We start from the raw sequence: 24,894 nt of genomic DNA on the forward strand, positions 1-24,894 counted from the left end.
GAGAATCAGGCAAGAATCTAAATAATATAAGCAAATAATAATATAATCTGTTTTCTTTCCATCCCCAATCATCCAGGTAATTTAGTAATGAACCAATTTGATTTTTTACCTAGTAATGGAGATATGACTGCATGACTTTGATGATGTTTTTCTAATACAGGAATGCTTGAAAAAGAGAAAGTTTTGAAACTTAAAACAGATATGTGTGTGTGTTTTTAAAACAATCTAAACCTTTGGCTATTTCTCATTTTGCTTACTCCAAACATAATTATTTTCTCATGCTAGCAAAGGATTTTTCCCATCACTTTCTAGAAAAGACTAAATATTGGGGATCTTTCCTGATGATTAAAATTTTGCTGCCAAAAGGAAACTTTAAGGAGGGTGACTTGAGCTAAGTCTCTATTGTCCAGCATTTTTAGCACAGTAGCTAGCACGTGATAGGCACTTAATAAAATGTTTGCTGACTGATTGATTATAATGACACAAGTGTGACTCCTAGCTTATCTTAACAGATATAGGTATCTTATTTTGTCCAAAAACCTTGTCTCAGATTATTAAATCAAGTCTCAGAAAAAATTAGGAGGTCAATGATGTTTGTCTTCATTGCAACCCACACATTTTTCCACATTCCTCTCTTAGAGGTTCTCCTTTAAGTACTTAGTGCCTTTCTGTTTTTTAAATCTTTTTCTCAAAATAACTTGCTCCAAGAAAAGAATTTGATTTCAATCATTTACACTTTAGGATGAATTTAAACAGCTAGATTTTATCTTATTTAGAGCTATTTATATCCTATATTGTAGAATTAAAGAATTGGACCCTATTTTCTAGGGAATTTGAATATAAGTGAAAAGATGAGGGTAGTGGTTTGGGAAGAGGAGTCCAAACCCTGAGATCAAACCATATTATGAATAATATATTCTGTTCAAATATAAAGTTGACTATGGAAGTAAGAACTATTACTAAAGACACAAATACTTTCTCTGATACTCTTCTTTAGTACTGAATTAATCTAGTTTCTTTAACCACTTATTAAAATGTAGGTAACTGTCAGGAATTCCTAGCCTAACATTCAGAATAACAAGAGTAATCCTTTGAGTTAGTATGGAAGAGTAAATGAAATGACCCCCCAAAGCCAAGAATACCTGGATCTGAATTTCAAATCTGACAACCCAGAACTGATATACCTTCAACAACTCTTGCCATACTATCTATCATTAGCTTCTCTAATTTTCAGAATTCTGATATAATTTTCTAATGGGGGATGGACTGCATAATGTCCTGAATCTACTCCAAAGGAAAAGCTATTTGATTCTGAATATCTACACTCAAAATCTACCAGATAATGCTTGCTAAATGAAAAAAGGTCCCACTCAATAGACCATATTACTAAAATGCCTGATTGTGAAAATATAATTATCTTTCTTTCTATATCTATGACATTATTCCTCATGTTCCATAAGGCCAGTTGCCCCCCATTACTACCCTAGAGTTTATAAATTCTTATGATCTCAAATTTAAAAGGAACCTCAGAAGTTACCTAGTAGTCCAGATCTCTGTCAAATAGATGAAATCTGTCCACAACATCCCTTATAAGTGGTTCCCCAGCATCCACTTGCACCCCTCCAGAGAGAGAAACAATGATGTTTATTTCATTTTCAGATAGCTTTAATTATTAAGAAGTTGTTTTTTCATTTAGATGAACTGAAATTTGCCTCCCTGTACTTCCCACTCATTAGTCTCAGTAATTCCCATTAAAGTAGTAGCAGCAGCAACAGCAATAACAGCATACATAGTGTTTTACATAATAAAGTTATTCCCTCTTCCACATGACCAGCAACTTCCATAATATTCCCAGGTATTCCTTAGAGTATTTCATATATTTAAAGACTTTCTTCAAATAGCTTATCTTCCTTGAGTCTTCTCTTCTCCAGGTTATACTTTCCAATTTCTTCATTTGTTTCTCACAGGGTATAGATTCTATTCCTTTACCAGCTTATTCACTCTGCACATAGATTCTTGAAGTTGGAAGGGCTCTGAGAGGTCATCTAGTTAGAATGTTTTAGATCATAAATGAATGAAATCACAGTTAAAAGTTACATAAAGATGTATTTTTATTTCCTCTTTCAAGTATACAGATTCCCTGAAATCTCTCTATGCATCCATAGACCCCAGATGAAACATTCTTGTCCCAGAACCTGTGATTCAATTAATATGGCTTAAAATCAAAATTGTTTATTTTTTTTTTTGCTACTGTATTATATTATTAAATTATATGGAATTATATCCCACTGAAACCCCCACATCTTCTGATAATGCATAGGACTCTAAGCATATTAGATCATCTATACTATTTCACAATATCCATCCTCTTCTCTTCTGTAAGCTAATAGAACTGCTCTTCTTGATGTTTACCTTGCAGTGACATTTTATTTCTTCCCTCTATGTATCTCTTTTTATCTTTGCTTCTTGGAATGACCATGTCCTTTAATGGCTCATTTGAGTCTTGCTATGAAGTTTTTTCCCCTAATTTCACCCCTTAATTCCTACTGCCCTCCATTATTACACTAAATATATTTATCTGTGTTCATGTCTCCTCTTTGACCTCCTGCTCATTCGCAGTAGAAGCAAGTTCCTTAAGGGAACTCAATCTTTCATTTTTTGTTTTTTCATTCCTAGCAATAAGAACAATGATAGGCACTTAATAAATGCTTATCAAATCGAACTAAATTGTTGGATATTGGATTTTTCCTCTATTCCTTGAGAGGAGCTCATCTGAATAAAACATAGCATCTCTGAACAGATTGTACATATAAGCCTTTCCTCACTCAGCATACCAGAAGATTTCTTCCCAGCCACGAAGTATTTAATGCCCTACTCTAAAGGATTTTTCAGGCTGATTGGTCTAATAAAACAAAAGCAGCAGAAGGCAAAGAGCACACGTTTCTGTACTTCTTCTTGTGTGTGAGTTTCTCTGGGAAAAAAAAAATCACAAACCCTCCCTAAAATGATTTCATGCCAAAGAACAGATCCTAGAGAAACTAATTTTTTTTGTAAAGAGATCTTAGAGATTTAGGGTGAATGTAGAAATAATGACAACATCCAGAGTCCTTTTGAAAGCCAAATTTTAACTTAAGGCCTCAAGAACAAAAAAAGCAATGGGAATAAGCCTTTGCCTTACTCATTCCCCCTCCCCCCCAAAAAATTCATATATAAACATCATCCAAGACTTTTCTTTATCTTACACAGTAAGAGATTACTTACTGTGGGTAGGGTTTTTCAATGGGCACCCACTCATTTAACAGCAGAAATTAGGGATAGATGATCTCCCTGTTTTGCTGTCTCCAATAGAAACTTTTTGCCTTAATATATTTGAGTTAGCTTACTCCCAGCTGCTCACCAAAGCAGAAACAGAGTTTTTCCTGAGTTTTCAATCTATGCAATGGCAATGTGGTCTAGTAGAAAGAACTGGACTTTGGTGTCAAAAAGCTTGGTTTAAATGCTGACTCTTCCATTTACCATGTGATGTTAGACAAGGTCTCCAATCCCTTTAGCATCTTTATCTGTAAAGTAAGGGAAATGGATTATATACCCTCTGTAGTCCCTTCCAATCTTAAATCCCAGGATCTTAATGTGAAGTACAGATTTGAAATAGCCACTCCATACAGGTACTATTTTTATTATGAAGAAGATGATGATGATTATGATGATTTTGTGGAGAAAATTGGGGTTACTTGCCCAGGGTCACCCAGCTTTTTGGCCTGAAGCCAAATTTTAATTCAGATTCTCTTGACTTCAGGACTTTTATCCACTACACCATCTAGTTGTCCCTATGCCATACAGTTAAAAAATAATAATTGCAGTGCTCTCATTAGCATTTTCACACTCAGGATAAATACCACCAAATTCTCTCCAAGTAAGCAAAGGTAGAGGGAAAATCAGTGAGATTTCTTGCACCATTTGATCCAAGGTGTCATTAGGGGAGAGATCTTGAGATTCGGTAACACTGTAAGACATTGTAGATAGAGGAAATATTATGGTAGAAGGTGGAAATGGGACCAGACCAGGATGGAACTCACCTGCGATGGTGCTCCTAGGGAAGGGGAAAGGAGAATACCAAGTGGTGCCTTCCTCTTTAAGCTCATTTTTCTCTCATTAGGGGTTAACCCCAATTTTTTCTACCTCCTAAAGAAATACAAGCCTGTTGTTCTCCCCAATAGTTAGCAATCTGAGGCCATGTTCCACTCAATGCACCCTGGTAATAGCTTGGATGAATAGCATCACAGGAGGTTATGAAAATCATCCCATTCAAATTTTCTATGTTTCTGTAGTATTTTTTAACTTACCAAAAACAAAACCTTTCTCCACAACACCTTGTTAAATGGATAGTTCAGGTATTATTTTTCTTATTTTATAAAAGAGAAAACTAGGGCTTAGGTATGTTAAATGGTGTGTTCATGATTACATAGCTAGTATCAGAGAGGAATTCAGACCCAAATTACTTGGTTTGAATACAAAGTTACAGAATGAATCACCTCAGGAAAAAAAAAAAAGAAAGAAAGAAAGAAAATGAATAAATTTGTGGTGTGAAATTCCTAGAAATCCTGCTTAGTTAATTGAAAAAGAATTAGTAAAAATAATAGGAAACTTATTTCTCTAGATCTCATCTCCAAAGGTTTCTCTATGCTTTACAAAGTGAAAATTAGCTAAAGAAAGTAATTTAGTTCATGATAAAATCCTAGCTTCCTTCGGGACTCAGTTTAACTTTTGGCTTTTGTAGGAAGCATTTCTACTTTGTTTCCACTTGAACTATTAGTAAATGAGAAGACATCAGTTTCTCTGCCATGGTAGAAAACATTTTTCTTGGAAATTCAAAGAGTTAACTCAAGTTTCAATTCTGCCTTTGGGGGCACAGTGGGTATAGATTGAGTCTGGAGTCAGGATGACTCAAATTCAAATCTACTCTCTGACACTTAGCAGTGTCTTCCTATACAAGTCATTGATTCTCTTTGTCTTAGTTTTCTCAATTGCAAAATGGTAAATATGGACAGCAAGGTGGTGCAGTGGCTGGAGGACTAGACCTGGAGTCAGAAAGACTCATCTTCCTGATTTCAAATCCATTACTAGCTCTATGACCTGTGCAAGTCACTTAATCCTACTTGTCTGAGTTACCTCATCTGGAAAATGAGCTGGAGAAGAAAATGGCAAATCACTCTCTGGTATCTTTGCAAAAAAACAAAAAAAAAACTAAAACAAATGGGGTCACAAAGAGTTGGATATGACTGAAATGACTGAACAACAACAAAATGGAAAATAACTGTGTCTACCTTGCAAGGTTATTGTAAGGATTAAATGAGATGATATGTGTAAAAATGCAATTAACACAGTATCTGGCAAGTGACTTCTATCTAATTTTATTTCTTTATTTATAAAATATGGATAATTATTATTGTCTGTATCACATAGGATTAAATGAGATGAAAAATCTTAAAGAACTATATAATTGCTTTCTACTCTCCTTTATTATTCTTAAAATTGTATTTGTCCTAAAATTGTGTTTAGTCCTAAATAATTTCATAGTGCTGTACCTTTATTAGACAGACAATATAGGGGGGGGCAGCTAGGTGGCGCAATGGATAGAGCACCAGCCTTGAATTCAGGAGGACCAGAGTTCAAATCTGGTTTCAGACATTTCTTAGCTGTGTGACCCTGGGCAAGTCACTTAACCCCACCCTCAAGGGAAAAAAAAAAGAAAAAAAGAAAAGAAAGACAATATGGTATATCACTTATACCTCTATATCACTCCATCATTTATATACATTTAATAGATGCCTAATAAGTACTTATTCCCTTCCTTTGCTAATTATCAGCTAGCTGTTTTGTTTATCTAGATTAGTTTAGATACATAAAATATGAGTGATAATACTTGTTTTATACATCTTTCAGGATTTTAGTGAAAGAAATACTATATAATAGTAATTTATTATAATTCATGATTGACAGTCCAATATATGCCTTTAAGGAAAATTCTTGGGACAGCTAGATGGCACAGTGGATAGAATACCAGCTGTAAAGTAGCTGTGAAGACCTGAGTTCAAATCTGATACCAGACACTTAACACTTCCTAACTGTGTGACTTGAGCAAGTCACTTAACTCCAATTGCCTCATCAAAGGAAAAAAAATGCTCATCTTTCCTCAGTCTTGCACTACCTTGATAGTTATCCAAAATTCTCAAAGATTACATTACAGTTTGGGGGGAAGAGAGAATAGTGATGTTACCCCAAAAAGGAATGAAAGAAAAGAGCATTAATAAAACATTTTCTAAAAATATACATATGAGAGCAGAAGAAAGTTCAGGAGGCACAAGCAAGCATGGCAGTATTAAAACTATCATGTTAAATTTAAAATATTCTTTAAAAAACAACAAACAGCTACATATCTAGTGGAGACTTACAATATCACATACAATATTCTTTTTTCTGTTTTTTTTAATATAGTAAAATGGTCATGCTTGTAGATATTTAAGAAGTTCATCACAATAAAAAACAAAAAAAAAATGAAATTCTGTTGTAAATGTTTATGTATACATAGTATCCAGAGATAGAGGTGGAAAGCCATTGAGTTCTATACTCTAATTTTATAGATAAGGAAACTGAAGTCAATTGAGAGGAAATGATTTGTTATGATCACCCAAGTTAGAAAGTACCATAGATAGAATTTGTGTCTAGGTCTTTTCATTCCAGAGTCAATGATCTTTCCATTTTATCATGCTTTGTCCTTTATATAAATGGATAGGGAAAGGAAAGGGGAAGCAATGGAGCAAAGCCATCTAGGAAAGATAAAAGACAGTTTTCTGGGTAATTAGACTAGTAGGTAAAGTAAAGGTTAGTGGTTTTATATAGCAGCCAAAAAAATAAGAGTTAACTCTATTAGTTGGAAAAAGGATTCTCTGTGGCAGGATCTACACTTGCATCGTTCTCAGTTTTTAAAGTTATTATCATTTAGATGGATAAATTAAGCTATCTATTAAACTACCCACTGATCAGGGGTATTTCTTTCTCAAGCTGTTGCTTTTGCTTCTCCTTTTTTCTACAGTTGTGTTAAGAAATGTGCTAAACTTATGCAGAATCATTATGGATGCCCCATTCCCAATCTCCCATCTTTTATTCCATTCTTTTTTAATGATAATATAGTAATAATAATTTTTATAATTGTATATTATATATTACTATAATAATATTATTTTTCAAAATACATGCCAAGATAGTTTCACTCTTGCAAAACCTTATGTTCCAATTTTTCATCCCATTCTTTAGCTATCTCTTCCCTCTCTTCCTACTTTCTCTGTTATCTCACTAAGAAGCAGTGAGGTGACAGAATACTTAGAAAACTTGAGTGAGAATTCTGCCTCAGACAGGTTCATTTCAGCTCAGAATCCGTGATCCTTTACAAACTTTACAAGTTGATCTTAGAGAGGGGTTCTATCCCTACTTCAACCCAGATATAATCAAAAGAGGAATCAGACTATAGTCTTAAATCAGTAGGGAATACCCTTAAGCATGTGCATATTTATGCATATGCTTGAGAGAAAACTGGGGAGAGGCCCCCGGAAAAGCTTCTCTAATCCACACGAGATAGGTAACCTTGAGAGCAGACAATTAAGCCTGAATGAGTTGTTTACTGGGCTAAGAAACCAGCTTCTTTTCTGAAGTGAATGGCTATCAGGGCTGGCCTTTGGGCAGATGGAGAAGGTGTCACTTTTGTGGTGTCAGTTTCCAACCAAAGAAGAAGATAACCTGTCCTTATTACTGCTTCCCTCCCCTTTTCCATATACTTTTCCTCATCAGGCTCCAAGATGTCTGAGTTCCTTAGTAGAAGGTGAGGCTTTTTATTCCAAAATGCAAGGAGAAATTGCAAGAACTCCAGAAAAGTAATTCAATGACAGACTATGTTAACCAAGTTTTGAGTGTACTACATGATGTTGTTCATTCGTTTACAACTCTTCATAACCCCCTTTATGATTTCATAAGATATTGGAGCTTTTATTTCCTTCTCTGGCTCATTGATGAGGAAGTTGAAGCAAACAGGATTGCACCTAGTTGCGATAATACGCGATAGCAGAACATTTCCTGAGGATAGGTTTTGAAATGGAAATGAGGAAAGGCAAGAGGATTTTAGGAACCTTAGCAGTGGTTATAGGCTCAAAATGAGGGCAAGAAGCAATACCAAAAGAGTAGACTAAGGGAAGTGCATAAAGTGCAAGACTTAGAGTCAACAGGACTGAATTCAAATTCTGTTTCAAAACACTCATGTTGTCACCATGGGCAAGTGATTTCTATCTAAGTTTGTTTATTTCTAAAATGTGGATAATTTGTTATTTTCTGTATCACCTACATCACAGGATTTCTATGAGCATCAAGTGAGATAAAAGTATAAGACTCTTAGCAAACCTTAAAGAGTCTTATAAATGCTTGCTGTTTTCCTTTATCATCCTCACAGTAATTTTCAGGGCCTAATTTGGCCCTGAATATTTTCTTTGTTCTGTGCCTTTATTAGAAAGACAGAGAATTGGTCTGACACTGAGAAAATGTGGTTTCAGATCTTGCTTCTTAATCTGTTCTGGCTGCATAACTCTGGGTCCCATGCAACTCCTTAAGATCATCAGTTGCCAAATACTTGCTCAAATGGTCTTCTACCAGGGAAGACACAGACTCTACCACTTATATACACATCCTCACTCCTAGGCACCTGAAATTTCTCTCTCCTTTTATTATGGGAGGATAAAGATCAGCATTATCCGATTAACACAAGCCTTAGTATTTTATCTGAAAAGCTTTGGGAAGGCAAAGGAAAAGTTTGTTGTCATAACAAGCAACATGGTGTTGCCAAGCAGAAGCATAACATCACAGTCATATACGTCTTCCAGACCCTCAAAGAAGCTTTCAGTTTCGTTCAGCCGTTTTTCAGTCGTGTCTTACTCTTTGTGACCCCATTTGGGGTTTTTCTTGGCCAAGAAACAAGAGTAGTTGAACGGGCTTCTTTCTGAAGGCACTGCGTAATCAAATCAGGAGTGCACACAGCCTGAAGTCCTGGAAAGATGGATGTTTCATTGAGCAATAATTATCACAATTTGATTCCTTTTCAGAAGGAAGCTGGCCTTTCAATTCTCCGTAGCATTATTTCCTGCCCCAGCAGCCAAAGGCCCTCTCTCCTAGTTTGTGTCAGCTAGAATTCTTTCTGATCCTTTTGTTCTTCCCCATATTCAGGTCAGTGGCAAGATGGGTAACCTGGTCTATTCAGACAGGGCTGTTTAAGGGCCTTTCAGGTCTTGACTAAAGCTGTGCTGGAGATGGTTGTGGTTTGGCATTTCCCACCATTAAACCTGATAAGAGCTGCCTTTTGGGATGACCTCATTCCTTGCAGTGTGGGTAGCTTGTGTGACAGATTGCCCTTCTCTAACTTTCATTTCTCAAGGAGTCAATCTGTCAGTCTTTTCCTATTGGGCTTAGGAGGGCGAGTTCAAAATCAGTTAATAGTACTCTGGCATGGGTGAGGCAGCATAGCCAGGTTATTTCCTTCAAAGCCAGTTAGTAGAGCTTAAGATCAAGTATTTTTCCCCTCTTCTTAACTTTGCCTTCCGATCAAAATGTGAGAAAATTTAAATTCTCACTTCACTACACATTAAATGCTGTTTCCCCTGCACAATCTTACTAAAAAATGACTGTCTGATTATGATCTTGTACCACCTTGTTCTTTGACCTTCTCATTTCATTACTAGATGCTCACAGTTTTGATCCTGCCATGCAAAATTAAGAGAGTTTCTTAGGTGCATGGGTGTCTTCCATGCTTTTCTAATCACGTTTAACAGGTGTTCACACATCTTTTAGTGTGTGTTTAGCCTAACATTATTTCCTTGAAGGGATATTGTTATATTTATTCACTGTTTAGTTTTTTTATAGTTTTAGTTTTTCTTTTTTAAAAAATCCTGATTATAGATTTATTTAAAAGTCAAATTGGATTTCAATGATCTTTAAAAAAAAAAAAAGAAGAAGAAGAAGAAGAAGAAGAAGAAGAAGAAGAAGAAGAAGAAGAAGAAGAAGAAGAAGAAGAAGAAGAAGAAGAAGAAGAAGAAGAAGAAGAAGAAGAAGAAGAAGAAGAAGAAGAAGAAGAAGAAGAAGAAGAAGAAGAAGAAGAAGAAGAAGAAGAAGAAGAAGAAGAAGAAGAAGAAGAAGAAGAAGAAGAAGAAGAAGAAGAAGAAGAAGAAGAAGAAGAAGAAGAAGAAGAAGAAGAAGAAGAAGAAGAAGAAGAAGAAGAAGAAGAAGAAGAAGAAGAAGAAGAAGAAGAAGAAGAAGAAGAAGAAATACTAGATCTGGAGTTAGAGGAGCAAAGTTCATATCCTATCTCATATACTTACTTCCTGTATGACTGAGAAAGTTCCTTTAGCTTCCCTGGAGCCCAGATTTTTCATCTGCAAAATGAAGAAATTGGACTATGGCCTCCATGGTTCCATTCTTCTGTGAACTGATAAATACCCAAATGGCAACACAACAAAAAATAAAGTATGTAGATTTTTAAACTAAAATTTGTGGCAGTAAAATATATATCAGGATATATCTTGGATCTGGGGAAATCTTCAGAATGTCAAATCCATTTCTTACCTTGTTTGAATACTTTTGTATCTACTCTAATCTTAGAATTCATCCCAAAGTAATTTTGAACTCTCTTCCTAGTTTCTTTCGAAAGACAGATAGCATAATGGATGGAGAGCTGGACATAGAATCAGGAAAAGGTGAACTGAAAAATTTGGCCTTAGAAATCAGCTATGAAACTTAAGTCAAATACTTTAACCTTTGTTTGCCTCAATGAGGATAATAATAGTACCTACCTCCAGAATTATTGTAAAGATCAACTAAGATAATATTCTTAAAGTGCTTGGCACATAGTTAATAAATGCTTTTAAATTTTATTTACCTTTAGTGTGCATGGCAAAGTACACATATCTACATATATGTAGCCAAGGTTGGAACATGTGTAGAAATAAACATATAGGGGCCTGGTACTTTAAGATGATGAAGCAATCTTCTCATTGGCTTTTGAGCAAGAAGACCTAATGACTCAGTGGATCTTGAAGTAAAAGCAAGTCATTACAGCACTGAGTCACATGAGTCCCTAGAGTCCCCAGAATTTTCCTACAAAAGATTTTTCTCCACTTCCCTAAGAACTCCATTTTTAATGGAGAAATGAATTACTCCCATGGTACTTCCTACTCAAAATAGATGGTCTTTTTGTGCTATGTACCCTGTAGAAAGAAATGAGTAATGAAATTTGAACATAGACCAGATAAAAGGCATTCAAGAAAGGGGAAAAATGATCCTGATATTTCTGAAGCTTCTCTAAGACCTAAGAGACCCACAAACATGAGCCCCAAGTTTTAGTTTTAAAAATCCACTTTATATTTTTCACAATGTTGTCATCTGGATTTTTATAGGCATAAATTAAATTGTTTTAGAGAATATAGATCCATCATCATGTCAGTTGTGAAAAGACACAAAAATAAGGTTTTGCAAGAGTGAATGTTGAAAACCATCTTTGCATATATTTTGAGAAATAAAAAGCTGTTATAAAAAAAAAAAGAAATTACTCAGAGCACTGAGAAATTAAGGGACCTGCCCTTAATTAATCAGCACTCAGTTGGTCCTGCTGCTCTTTTTCTGGTTCATCTTCTCCTGATCTTTTTTGCCTTCAGAAGACTTTAATTTTCTTTAACATAGATAGCTGCTTCTATCATAACATATTTTTCTAGTTAATAAGATGGTGCTATTAGTGATTCATAATCCTCAAAGGGCTTCTGGTCATGACAACTTGAAACTTAGTGTATTATGCAATTAGGAGAATGAACACATTTTTAATGGTTTAATCAAGATCTAAAGGAAAATGAAGATCTTTTAAACTATCCTCCATATTCCAGATAAATTATGGTAGATGACAATAATGAGTAGAAAGTGGATGGATAGAGGGCTAGCTTTGGAATCAGGAAAGCCTGCATTCAAATTCTACCTCTGACACATAATAGTTATATAATTAGGGGCAGGTCCCTTAATTTCTCAGTGCTCTGAGTAATTTCTTTCTTTCTTTTTTTAATAACAGTTTTTTATTTCTCAGAATATATGCAAAGATAGTTTTCAACATCACTCTTGCAAAACCTTATGTTCCAACTTTTTTCCCTCTCTCCCCACTTTCCTCTTCTCCTAGTCAGCAAATAATCAGATATAGAATAAACATACAGTTCTTCTAGATATTTCCACATTTAATATACTACACAAGAAAAATCAGATCAAACAGGGGAAAATGAGAAAGAAAAAAACAAACAAACAACAAGCAAAAAAAAAAAAAAAAGGTGAAAATGCTATGTTGTGATCCACAGCCAGTCCCCATAGTTCTCTCTCTGGATGCAAATAGCTCTCTCCATCACAAGTTTATTGGAATTACCCTGAATCACCTCATTGTTGAAAATTCTGGGGACTCTAGGGATGCATGTGAGTCAGTGCTGTAATGCCTTGCTTTTGCTTCAAGTTCTACTGAGTCATTAGGTTGTTCTTGATCAAAAGCCAATGAGAGAATTGTTTCATCAAGTCTACACAGTTGATCATCACATAATCTTGTTGTTGCTATGTATAATATTCTCTTGGTTCTCATTTCACTTAGCATCAGTTTGTGTAAGTTTCTCTAGACCTGCTCATCATTTCTTATAGAACAATGATATTCAATTATATTAATATACTATAATTTATTCAGTCATTCCCCAACTGATAGGCATCTACTCAGTTTCTAATTTCTCAACATTACAAAGAGAGTGGCTACAAAAATTTTAGCACATGTGGGTTCTTTTCCCTTTTTTATGATCTCTTTAGGATACAGACCCAGTATCTCTACTAATCAAATCTGTACTAATCAAAAATGTTTTAGAACTTTTTTCATATGACTAGAAATGGCTTTAATTTCTTCTGAAAATGCTCTATTCGTATCCTTTGATATTTAACAACTGTACAATGTCTTGTATTCTTAAAAATTTGAGTCAATTTTCTCTCTGCCTCTCTCTATATATATATTATATATATATACATATATATATATATAATTCACTGGATTTATATATATATGTATATATGTATACATATATATAAAATAAATTAGGCCTTTATCAGAAATCTTGGATGTAAAATCCCCCCCACTTTTCTACTTCCTTTCTAATCTCAGCTGCATTGATTTTGTTTGTACAAAACCTTTTAAATTTAATATAATCAAAATTATTCATTTTGCATTTCATGATGTTCCCTGAGTAATTTTCTAAAACTGTATATTATAAATGATTTTGTTCATCTGCATTTTTAGAGGAAATTTCCACACAGAGAAATCACAGATATGGATTTTAAAAAATAATATCTGTAGAGGGCTGCAGATAGGGGAGGAACTCTGGGTGAGGTATAAGATTCTTTAGCCTAGAGGAAACCTGCTATCTGTGGCCCTCTACAAAATATGAATCCAAAACAATAATAGCCCTTATTTATTAAGTGCCTTATGGTTCACAAAAAAACTTTCCTCACAACAGCTCTGTAAGATGGTGGTGGTTTATCCTCATTTTTCAGATGAAGCAACCAAGGTTTAGAAAAATTAAGTGATTTGTCCAAATTGTTGTTTAGTCAATTCAATCATGTATGACAGTTTTTGATCCTATTGGCAAAGATATTGGAGTGATTTGCCATTTCCTAGCTCATTTTACAGATAAGAAAACTGAGGCTGACAAAATTACATGACTTTCCCAGTGCTAAATAGGTAATATGTGTCTAAGGCCAGATTTCAATTCAGATCTTCCTGACTCCAGGCCTGGTGCACTATCCACCTTGCCACCTTATCCAAAAATTCATAGCTAATCAATAGTGTAAACTGACTTCAACCCAGGCTCGTCTTTCACTTCCTGTACCATTTCACCTTTACTGTGTTCACATACCTCAGCTTTACTTAGTCTATAATTATCAAAACAATCTGTGTGCTAAAGTCTCATTGATTTTCTTATTCAATATTCTATAAGCTTTTATGAAATGCCTACTATGTGCCAAGCATTAGACTAAGTTCTGAGGACACAAAGACAAAACCAAAATAGTGCCTTCCCTAAGGAGCCTATTATTCTATTGGTTCTGTGAATACTGTTATATTTTACATGTAATCCTTATCATATAAACATCTGCCTTAAGAATATCCCTTCAAAAGAAGGCTCCCTCCTTTCTGCCATGGTGGGGAATTCCTTTCTTTCACCAAAAAGACAGGGGACTTTCCTTCTTGCCAAGGTGATAGAAGAGTCCCTTCTTTCTACCACAGTAAGATGTGTCTTTCTTATCTTACATGCCAAGTCAAAACTCAAAAGCCATTTTCCAATAGAATGTTATGTTAGAAATCCACAGGCTCTTAACGTATTTTACCATCAGTACTAAGGCACAACAAATACAGACTTTTGTGGTATGAGCTAAGAAATTAGCTACTACTTTTGACATTGTTTTTATGAGAAACTACATACTAAATTCTAAATAATAGGTTTAGAAAATAATTTCGCCATGTTAGTTGGGAACTACCCCAGTTCAACTAAGTATAGAGATAATATGAAAATGGATTCAGATTTTCTCTTAAGAAGTTTATGTTTTATATGCTTCCAACACTTCACATAATAAGATGAATATCTCTTCTTCTGGTTTTCAGAGGTATATCCAGAATGATCCAGGAAGAGCTATAACTAGCATTTTGTTGTGAGTGTGCATAGGATAAACTTTATAAAATGCAGCTAGAGCAAGTAGCATACCAAGCAAGCATCCTTAAATTAGAATTTAAAGACAAACTTAGTTTGGGTGTGAGGAACATAGGTACCCCAGGACAAAGGAGAGTCTTTCATCTTAGGTGTGGGGAAGCTTACCTAAGGTTTGGCTGGAAAAGCATATCATCTTGCTTACTATTTTAATTAGTTATTCTTGCTAACTCGGTGCTAAGCTCAGTTGTTTTTAAGCTGCTGAAGAAGCGTGAGTGTTGTCAGCACCCTCTAAATTGTGATGCTATGGAACAAAGCTCTGATCCCCCCATGTTAGCTATGAGTCTGCAATTGTGGGCATACTCCCAGGGTCTTATAGCCAGATCACCTCTAGTGGTCTGCTTTGCACACTATCAGTAGAGTTGGCAAGTTCTTGGTCTACTGTGATTGGGGACACATTAAAGGTAGAACAAAGTCTAATTTTGTCTCCAGTTACCCTAATAAGAAATAGCATCCCTGCTGCAAAAGAACCTGTAACTACTATATCCTTTTTTTTTTTCAGTGAATGGTACAATTTTCTGGGTCACAAAGAAACCAATGGAGAAAGAAATAAAGGTGTACCTGAGACTCCTCAAAGTGATAATATCAGCAGCAATTATTATTCAATTTAGAAAGCACCAACCTGGAGTGTGGACCATTCTTTCTCTAATTTTAAAAACAAAAATTTTCTAAGTGTAGAATATTGATTGAAAAAGTCACTGGATAGGAACTGCCTGTTATGATGTTCTTTTCTTTGGTTCCTGAGTCCCTGTAGGTGTTCAGTAAATATTAAACAGTAGAAATTATTAGTGTTTTAGGTTCATGGACCCATGAAATAAAGTTACTTTTTGGTCGATACTAAAGACCCAAGATGGAATTCTTAGGAAGTGGGCTTTGAGTAAGGTAAATAGGAGTCACGATAAGTAGCTATGCAGCCTGGAAGGAATTAAATTGTGCCTTTGATTTAGCAGCTGTATGACCTTTGTGCCTCAGTTTCCTGTCAAATGAGGGTTTCAAATTCACTGGATTCTATAAACCTTTCTTCCTTTCGATCTGTGATTCTATGATCCCAGACTATAATGAGGAGTGTTCAATTCAGTAGCAAGGAGGGAAATAGTGAATGAAGGAGGGAAGGAAAAAAGAAAAGAGGGAAAGAGAAAAAGAAGAAAGGAAGGGAAAAAGGAGGGAAAGAAGGAAAAAAAGAATGGAAGGAGGGTGAAAGGGGGAAAGAAGAAGAGAAGAAAAGAAGGAGGTAAGGAGGAAAGGAAGCATGGAAGGAAGACAGAAAGGAACAAAGAAAATAAAATTGATTTGCCCAAGATCATAATGTAGCAGAGCCAGAGTTTGAATCCAAGTCCTCTAATTCTTTTTATAGCACTATGCAGCTCTCTTCTTGTTCTGGACCAGGCAATTAGAGTTAAGTGACTTACTCAGGGTTACACAACTATTAAGTGTCAAGTTTCTGAAGTCAGATTTGAATTCAGATTCTCCTGACACCATAGCTGGTGCTCTATCCATTGCACCACTTAGCTGCCCCTATAGCAACATACTTCTAACTCCATACAGAGTTGAATTAAATTGAATCTGTCAAAAGGAAGAAAGTAGCATGTTCACTGAGGGCTGACTTTCTGGCCAAAGAGGGCTTATAAATACCAGAAATAATTTTATTATGGGGTAACAGCAAAGGGCAAAAGAGGGGGGATCTTGAATTTTCCAGGGAGCCTTAGATCTCCTCTGGGAAATGACACAAGGTGTGCCTGTTTGATTATCACCCCCATTCTCACTCAAGCATTGATATAGAATATGGCATTCCACATATCTAGAAGCTGGAAAACATATGACAGGGAATTACTCATGGTTTCCCATCTGTGCACATGTGTGGGGCTGGTGTGAAATTATTGTTGCAAGGGCCTTCTTGCTTCATAATGTACACACAGAGAAAAGATTCCCACAGTTGTTGAGTTTTAGATTTTTTCCCCTCACTTTATTAAAGCCAGCTGAGTAAATTCATAGGGAGTTGTAACTGGACAAGTGAAATGTATACCCACATTCTCTGGGAATATAAATGCCTTTAACATGTACAATACTTCATGTGAAATTTATTCCAGGAGACACCACAATGCCATTACATTTTCATCTAGGAGTTTTTAATAGTCATATTTGAGAAGGGGGAAAAGATGATTTGAGAATGACACTTATTTTACCACAAGATTTTGAAGTTTAGCATTTGGTACCTACTAGGATCTGTTCTCCCATTCCTGTCCTTGAGAGCCTTAGTAGCTGTTGGCTTAAAGATAGAAATGATCTCCTTATCCCTAAAAGATACACAATCACCTAAAAATATATATATTTCTTATTCTGTTTCTGGAGTGGTCCAAAAGAAGGAGGAAGGATTGTAAAGACAATTTCTGCATTCAACCCTCCCAAGCCCTCTACCACCAATATCCAGGAGCTATGCATGGATAACATGCCTCTTGCTAATTCCTAGGCTCATAAGGTCTAAAACTAGAAGGATGCTTAGCCATCATCTAACTCAATCCCCTTGATTTGTTATAGATGAAAAAACAGATACATGGAAAAGTAAAGGAATTCACAGAGTTACATAATCAGAAACTGGAACTAAAAAGCACAAACTGTGACTACAAATGATTATTTGACAAATAGCAATGACTGTTGCTTTCTACTATACCCCCCCCATTCTCCAACCCAACCAGAACAGTTGGTACACAGAAGCTACAAAACTAGTATTCATAAAACACAAATCTAACCAGAACACCCTCTTGATCAAGTTGCTTCAATGATGCCTTCTTGCTTTGAGGATAAAATATAAAGTCCTGTATTTGGTATAATTGGCCTTCAGAAGTTGCTGTCAACTTCCATTTCCAAACTGATTTCCTAGTACTCTGGCTCTACATTCCAGACAAATTAACCTATTTGCTATTCCCCATGGTGAAGTTGATGTTTGTTGTTCATTACTCATTCTCAAAAACGTCTAATGACATCAGCTGAGTGATGTCTTTTTTTTTTTTTTAAATTTTAACATTTATATTTAAAGTTTTGAGTTTTAAATTTTCTTTCTCCCTCTTCCCTGAGACAGTAAGTAATCAGATATACACTATATATGAACAACTATGTAAAATCTTCCCATATTAGTCATTTTCTACAAGAAGACTTGAATAAGGCTTTCCCATCCCATCCTCTTTCTGCCATCTTGCAGCGCCGCCATGATGGTGCACGAATGTCCCGGCAGATGCTCTCAAAAGCATCAGCAATGCAGAAAAACGAGGAAAATGCCAAGTTCTCATTAGGCAGTGCTCTAAAGTAATCGTCCGGTTCTTAACTATGATGATGAAGCACAATTACATCAGCGAATTTGAGATCATTGATCACAGAGCAGGAAAAATTGTTGTGAACCACAGGGGCAGATTAAACAAGTGTGGCGTAATCAGCCCCAGATTTGATGCTTATTTCAAAGATCTGGAAAAGTGGCAGAATAATCTGCTGCCATCCCGTCAATTTGGGTTCATTGTGCTTATAACTTCAGCTGGCATCATGGACTATGAGGAAACAAGACAAAAATGCACAGGAGGAAAAATCCTGGGATTCTTTTTCTAAGAGTGTAAAACATACATACAAATAAAATGCTCCAATGGGGAAAAAAGAAGACTTGAATAAAATTAAAAATGAAAGAAAAGAAAGAAAAATTATGTGCTTCAGTTTGTATTCAATGAATAACAATTCTTTCTCTGGAGGCACATAGTATGCTTCATTATTAATCCTTTGAGATTGCTTGAGATCATTGTATTGCTGAGAATAGCTAAGTCATTCACAATTATTCTTAGAACAATATTGCTGTTACTGTGTACAATGTTCTCCTGATTCTGTTCACTTCACTGTGCATCAGTTCATGGAAGTCTTTCCAGGTTTTACTGAAATCATCAACAGGATATTGTCTTGACTTGCAAGTGAATTGGATTTAAATGAGGCAGAGTCATGCAGAGTTATCAATCTCACTCTTTCCCCCAGTCATCAAAGTCCAATGACAAGTGCCCAGCTGCAGTGGGGAGACCTTGACTTTTTTAAGTTAAGATCTTTGCCCAGGTCTTGGTTTGTTTGAAGGAACACTCAGTGCATAAAGGCTGGACAAGAACTGAAAGATCACCTAGTTTGCTTTCACAAAAGAATCAGTCTGAGAGGAAAAAGACTCAGAGTTTCTGGCCAGAACAGAAACAATTACTATTTACACTGGTAAAAGTTTAACAAATGACTCTACAAGAAAAAAAAGATGTATACACAGCATGCTTTTAAATGTGATCTGCATTATACATATTTTCCATCACTTTCTTAATCTATAAACATGAATTATTTAACTTTTGTGCACTATGGTCCCTCTGGAATATATTTTCTGAGAATAATTTATTTACTTATTTCATTTACTTATTGATTATTTTAAATATTTCATTTAGAAATTGGGGTACTTCAGTTAGGAGTTTGTGGAAAAGGCTGTATTTTCTTCCCTTATTTTATTTCATAGACTCATTAAAATCTATATATGAATCAGGATTAAGAACCCTAGCCCTAGAAGAATAGAAGTTCCTTGAGGGCAGGAATTGTTTTATTTTTGTGTGTGTGTGTGTGTATCTCCAGCATTAAGTACTATCTCTGACACATAGAAAGTGCTCAGTAAATGCTTGTTGGAGTGAATCACATTCACTAAGAGAATCCAGCATTAGAAACAATTTTAGATTTTGCCCTCCAATTTTTTCTCCTCAGGGCCAGACTTTTATGCCACCCACCTAAGCACTATTTGTATGGCCTTAAAGAAAGGACAAGATGCCTGTGGTTCAAACAATTGTGCGATTTAATTTGGTACATCCTTTCCTCTTTCTAAGAAAGCAACAGGGGATATCAGTGATTGAATGGGACCCCTGTATTCCCTATCATTAACGTTTGGAACTTCTCCATTGCTATTATATCAAGCAATACAAAAGTTCAGGCCCCAGTGGGTCGAAGGATCTCATCATTTTATACTATCTCACCTGAATCCTCATTCTTAGTAGAAGGGTGTGTATTAGTCTTAAAGACTAAGATTACCTTTACATTTGCTAAAGAAATTCTCCTGTTCATAGATCCAGAGCTGGAAAAGATCTAAGAGTTTAGAAGTAGACTCTAGAGATACAAAACAAATTGAAAAATTTTCTCCACTGTATATCAAGTAGACAGGAAACAGCTAGAGAATAATTTCACTTTTTCTGAAGTGGAGAAGAGAGCCCTTTCATTACTCATTATTAACCCTGTACTTCTAGAAGCAGGCTCATTGCACATTCTGAGGCTCATTGCACAGATAAGATTCCCATTGGTTGGTCTTTCCTTATTATACAAAATCAAAATTGAAACAGCATTTGCCCTTTGGAAGCTTATATTTTTATCAGCAATAATCTTTAATTATAAATTTCCCACAGAATTTTGATAGAAAACTTAAAGAGGTAAAACCTACAGCAGGAAAGATGTTGCCAGCTAAAATCGGAATCTCATCTCCAGAATAATAATCTCAGATAAAATGATCTTCCCTTTGACCTGGAAAAGCCTTTGCAAAGAGCTATGGAACTGCAGTCATAGATTTTGGGTACAAAACTCCTGACTTTGCCCCTTCTGACCTGTGTGTGTTGTTTTCAGTCATGTCCAATTCTTCCTGACCCTATTTGGGATTTTCTAGGCAAAGATACTGAAGTAATTTGTCAGTTCCTTCTACAGTTCATTTTACAGATGAGGAAATTGAGGCAGAGTGAAGTGACTTACCCAGGATTAAGTTACACAGATATTTAGTGTCTGAGGCTAGATTTGAACTCAGGAAAATGTTTTTCTCTCTCTAGGCCTGGCACTCTCTCCACTGAACCACAAATCTGCCCCTATTACCTAAATGTGCATGTACAAATTCTAGCCTCTTAGTGGCTCAGTTTCTTTGTTTTCCCAATAAGGAGGATTGGATTAGATTACTTCCAAACTTACTCCCATCTCTAAATCTGTGATGCCATGTTGGGATCAAGTAAAGTTTTATTTTTTCTTGCCAAATGGTTGGTGATTTTCTACATATTAATGTGGGAATGATATGGAACAAGACAGAGAATAAAGCCTGTGGGCAACATCTGGCCCACAGGGTTTATCATTTGCTAAGGCAACTGCAGGTAATGATGAACTGAAAGCTAAGTACAACAAACAACCTTCACTGCTTGAATTCTCTAAGTTGATAATTTTGTGTGGCCCATGAATGATGCTACAAATATCCAAATGGCCTTTGGCAGAAAAAGAGTTCCTAACCCCTGGGATAGAGCATACATGAGGTATTGTATGATGAGAGTTGAGTGCAGAAATATTATTGTCAACATCTTTTCAAATTTTACTTAATATGTCCTCATCTTAGCTATCCCTGCTCAGTCACTGGCCTCTTTTAAGACACTAAGAATCATGTCAATGGAAGCTGGACATAACTTGGAAATTAGTTTGGATTACTTCCATTTCCTTCCTGTAACTGAAACTAAGCTCCTCTAGAAAGCAGTCACCCATCCACCTTGTCCACTGTGCCTCCTCTTTCCCTGATCCCTAGAGGGAGTGAAGAGTTCTCTGGGTGGTTCATCCTTCATTCCACATGGTAAGCTTTTGAGCTTACTGATAAATCACTTGAGCAACTTTATTTCTTGTAAAGCAGAGGAAAGAAAAGAAAATCTCTTTGTTTTAGGTATGCCTTTCCATTGGCTTGCTTTGGTACAGGGAATCAGTATTCATGGCAAAGACTGACACTTTGCTTCCACCTCTGAAAATAAGAGGAGAGTTGTAAGTGATGGATATTTGGAAACTGATCTTGAGGATGAGTGTAGAGTGAATTGTTGTAATTCAGCAAGTAAATTAACTATTTTGGCCCCCTATAACATGTAGTTAATCATTTATTGTTACTATCAGGATGATGGTATCCCTGAGTAACAGCATCTCTACAACTTAGCTTTGGATAAAGCCTTGGAAAGCATCCCACTTTATTGAGGAAACTGAGGCACAAGGAGTAGTTAGTGGTTAGTAACAGAATAACTACTGAAAAAAATCAAGATTAATAGTATTAATTTATGTTTATACATTTTGTTTTCTTACAAAGGATTCAATTCAGCTTACCAACAATTTTTAAAACCTACTATGTGTAGTATTAGGAAGAAGCTTGCTATAGTGGATGAAAAGCTGCTCTCAGAGATCCATATCCTATTTCGGATATACATCCTGATCATGTGCAAACCATTTGATTTCATAGTGCCCTGGGCATTTCTCTGAGAATTTAAATTTCATATGATTTGCCTGTCTGCATTGGAGAAGGGAGCATCCATGCCGGGAGCTCTCATACTCATTGACCTTCCTACTTCCTTCTAAAAAAACAAAATCCACAAAAACTTGCATCTTCTACTTCGAAGAGTTGTTTTGTCATGAATAAAACAGTTTATAAATTTTATGATGCTATATAGATATTCAATTCAACAAGCATTTATTAAATGCTAAAATAGAGGCAGCTAGGTAACATGCAAGATTTGGAATCGGGAAGAAATTGAGTTCAAATCCACTCTTAGATTCTTATTGGCTGTGAGACTCTGGTCAAGTAACAATCTCTGTCAGCCTCAATTTCTTAAGTAAAATGATGATTGTGATCATAGTATTTACCTCCCAAAGCTATTGTAAGGACCAAATGTGATAAAAGATGTAAAGGATTTGCAAGTCTTGAATCATTACATAAGTTCTAGTTATTACTATTATTTTTGTGTACCAAACATGATACTAAGTGTTGAAGATTCAAAGAAAATGAAACAGTTCCTATATTAAAGGAGCTTAATTTTCTTAGGGGAAAACGATATACATAGAAAATTAAATGCAAAAATATACAGAAACATATCCAGAATGACTTGGAGGTAGGTGTGTTATTATCATTTAATAGCTAAGGAAACTGGAATTCATAAGGGTTAATTAACTAGCTAACAAGGGTTGACTTGACTAGCTAGTAACCAGCAGAAAGAGCTAAAACTTTCATGCACTCAGACCTTCTAACTCCCAGTTCAATATATTTTTTTTCCAGCTTACCACATTCAGTTCTTATTGGACTGGGCTGATCAGAGCAATATTTAGCTAGAATAACTAAGACAAGTACTTAGCAATTTAACTCTTAAATAGAATTTGAGATCTTGGTTAGAATAGGATCTCATTGGATTTCAGTTATAATACAATTTTTTACAGCTACTGTAGCATCTCAAAGGGATGTATATGAGTTTGTGTGTGTGTGTGTGTGTGTGTGTGTGTGTATTTCTTCAGGATAAAAAGGGGAATAGCCTAAGAAATATGTTCCCAGATGGCTAAATCGGCCAAGAGAACATCCAGCGTTTTTTCCTTTGCCATTAGCACCCTGGCTATGTCCTCTTCTGTGATATCTCTTTTAATGAGCCCTCAAGATGATGCATAAGTTCGAAATAATTCTGCCTGAGCAAGAGAGAATGCGATTTATGATCAAATAAAACAATAGGTTAATTAAACCCATCTCATTGTTTCTAGAAGACTCAACATTTTTCCTTTCACAAGGAACAGTATAAATATTACCTTGTACTTAAAGAAGGCTTTTTGTCAAAGAAGACTATCTGGTGTTCTCTCTGTTCAGCAGATGCTACTTCTCACCCAAATACTCAGGAGTCTTGGAATGCTAGTTGGTTTCATAGATAAGATGGGGGGGGAGAAAATCATTTTCTGCAGCCATTTAATTATTAACCACTGAATTCCTGGGATGAACATTTTGAAAACATTATGGAATATTAAGAAAACATTCTGAGCTCTATTTTGAAAAGGAAGGATCAACAACACTAGAAAGTAACCAAGAGTTTACACATAATCTAATTCAAAGTTGGGCTGTTCAAGTTTTTTCCTACCCTGCCTAGCATCTGAGCTGGAAGATCTTCTTCCTCAAGGAAGCTGACTACAGTAAGTAGTTTGTGGCAAACTTAATATAACTGGAGTGCCATTTTTAAAAATGTGCAATCAGAAGATATTTGAAATTTTTTAATACAAATTATGATTTTGGATAGAACCCCTCATTTCTAAGTTTTATTTGATGTAGTAAAAGGAAGATAGGCTATATATGGGATATCTAGACTCCACTTTGGGTTTTAACATTTATTAGCTTATTAACCTCTCTGAGCCTCATTTTTCTTATCTTTGAAATGGGGTTGATAGAATCTATTTTAAATATCTTTCAGAGAAAGTGTCAACCTGTACTAGAAGAAAGAGCTCCTCACCTGGTGCCTCCTATATCAATAAAATCACAAAACTGGTGGAAAAAAATATTGTAAAATCATTATGAGCCTTAAAACATTATGAAATTGTGTTATTATTTTTACTTTAGGATTCGTGGATGTTTTTAGAGTGGTGTTGATTTATAGTGGGATTACTCAAGACTCAGGAAAACCTAATTCAAATACTGCTTGTGAGAATTACTAAATCACAGAGTCTTCCAGGCTTGCAGGCCTGGAATAATAACACAGATGAAGGGAGTTTCTGAACAGGGAGTTCACCACATAGATGAAATAAGCTATCCAAAAAGAGATTAGTAGTGATAAGTCTTGATAGCCTAGAATCAGAGAATTTTGGATCCAGAGTGGATCTTCAAGTTTATGTAGGCCACCTCCTTTTTTAACCCCTCATATAAATGGAGAAATGAGGGTCATAAATGTTAAGTGATTTGCCCAAAGTCACACAGCTAGTTAATAGCAGATAATAATAGTAATAATAACAACAATGATAGTGATATCTCAGCATGAATCTGTCCCTGTGGCTCCAATCTGAATAACAATCCCCAGGAGCCAAAGAGCCAAAAATAAGATTTCTGCTTTGCTTAGTCATGGAAAATCAGCTATATTGGATTGCATTGATTTTTTTGAAAAAAGAAATAAAGTCCTTCTTCCCTAACATAATTTTTTCTGTACCTTAACTTGTTGTAGAAACCATTGTTTCTGTACTGTGCTGGAGAGATCTACAGTAGCCTCACTATTAT

General features: G+C 35.5%; 2 protein-coding genes across 2 annotated transcripts in view; both read left to right on the forward strand.

The window, feature by feature from the left end:
• MAML2 (mastermind like transcriptional coactivator 2) overlaps positions 1–24,894 on the forward strand; it is a 404,964-nt gene that overhangs the window by 170,908 nt on the left and 209,162 nt on the right. The gene's annotated exons all lie outside the window — the stretch shown is intronic.
• LOC141559714 (small ribosomal subunit protein uS8-like) lies at positions 18,060–18,493 on the forward strand (the record flags this gene model as incomplete). The annotated part of the gene is made up of 1 exon (XM_074297446.1): positions 18,060–18,493. A coding segment is annotated over one exon (387 nt), but the record flags the coding sequence as incomplete, so codon positions are not given.

This window comes from Sminthopsis crassicaudata, chromosome 3, assembly GCF_048593235.1.
Source record: "Sminthopsis crassicaudata isolate SCR6 chromosome 3, ASM4859323v1, whole genome shotgun sequence".
NCBI classification, from domain to species: Eukaryota; Metazoa; Chordata; class Mammalia; order Dasyuromorphia; family Dasyuridae; genus Sminthopsis; species Sminthopsis crassicaudata.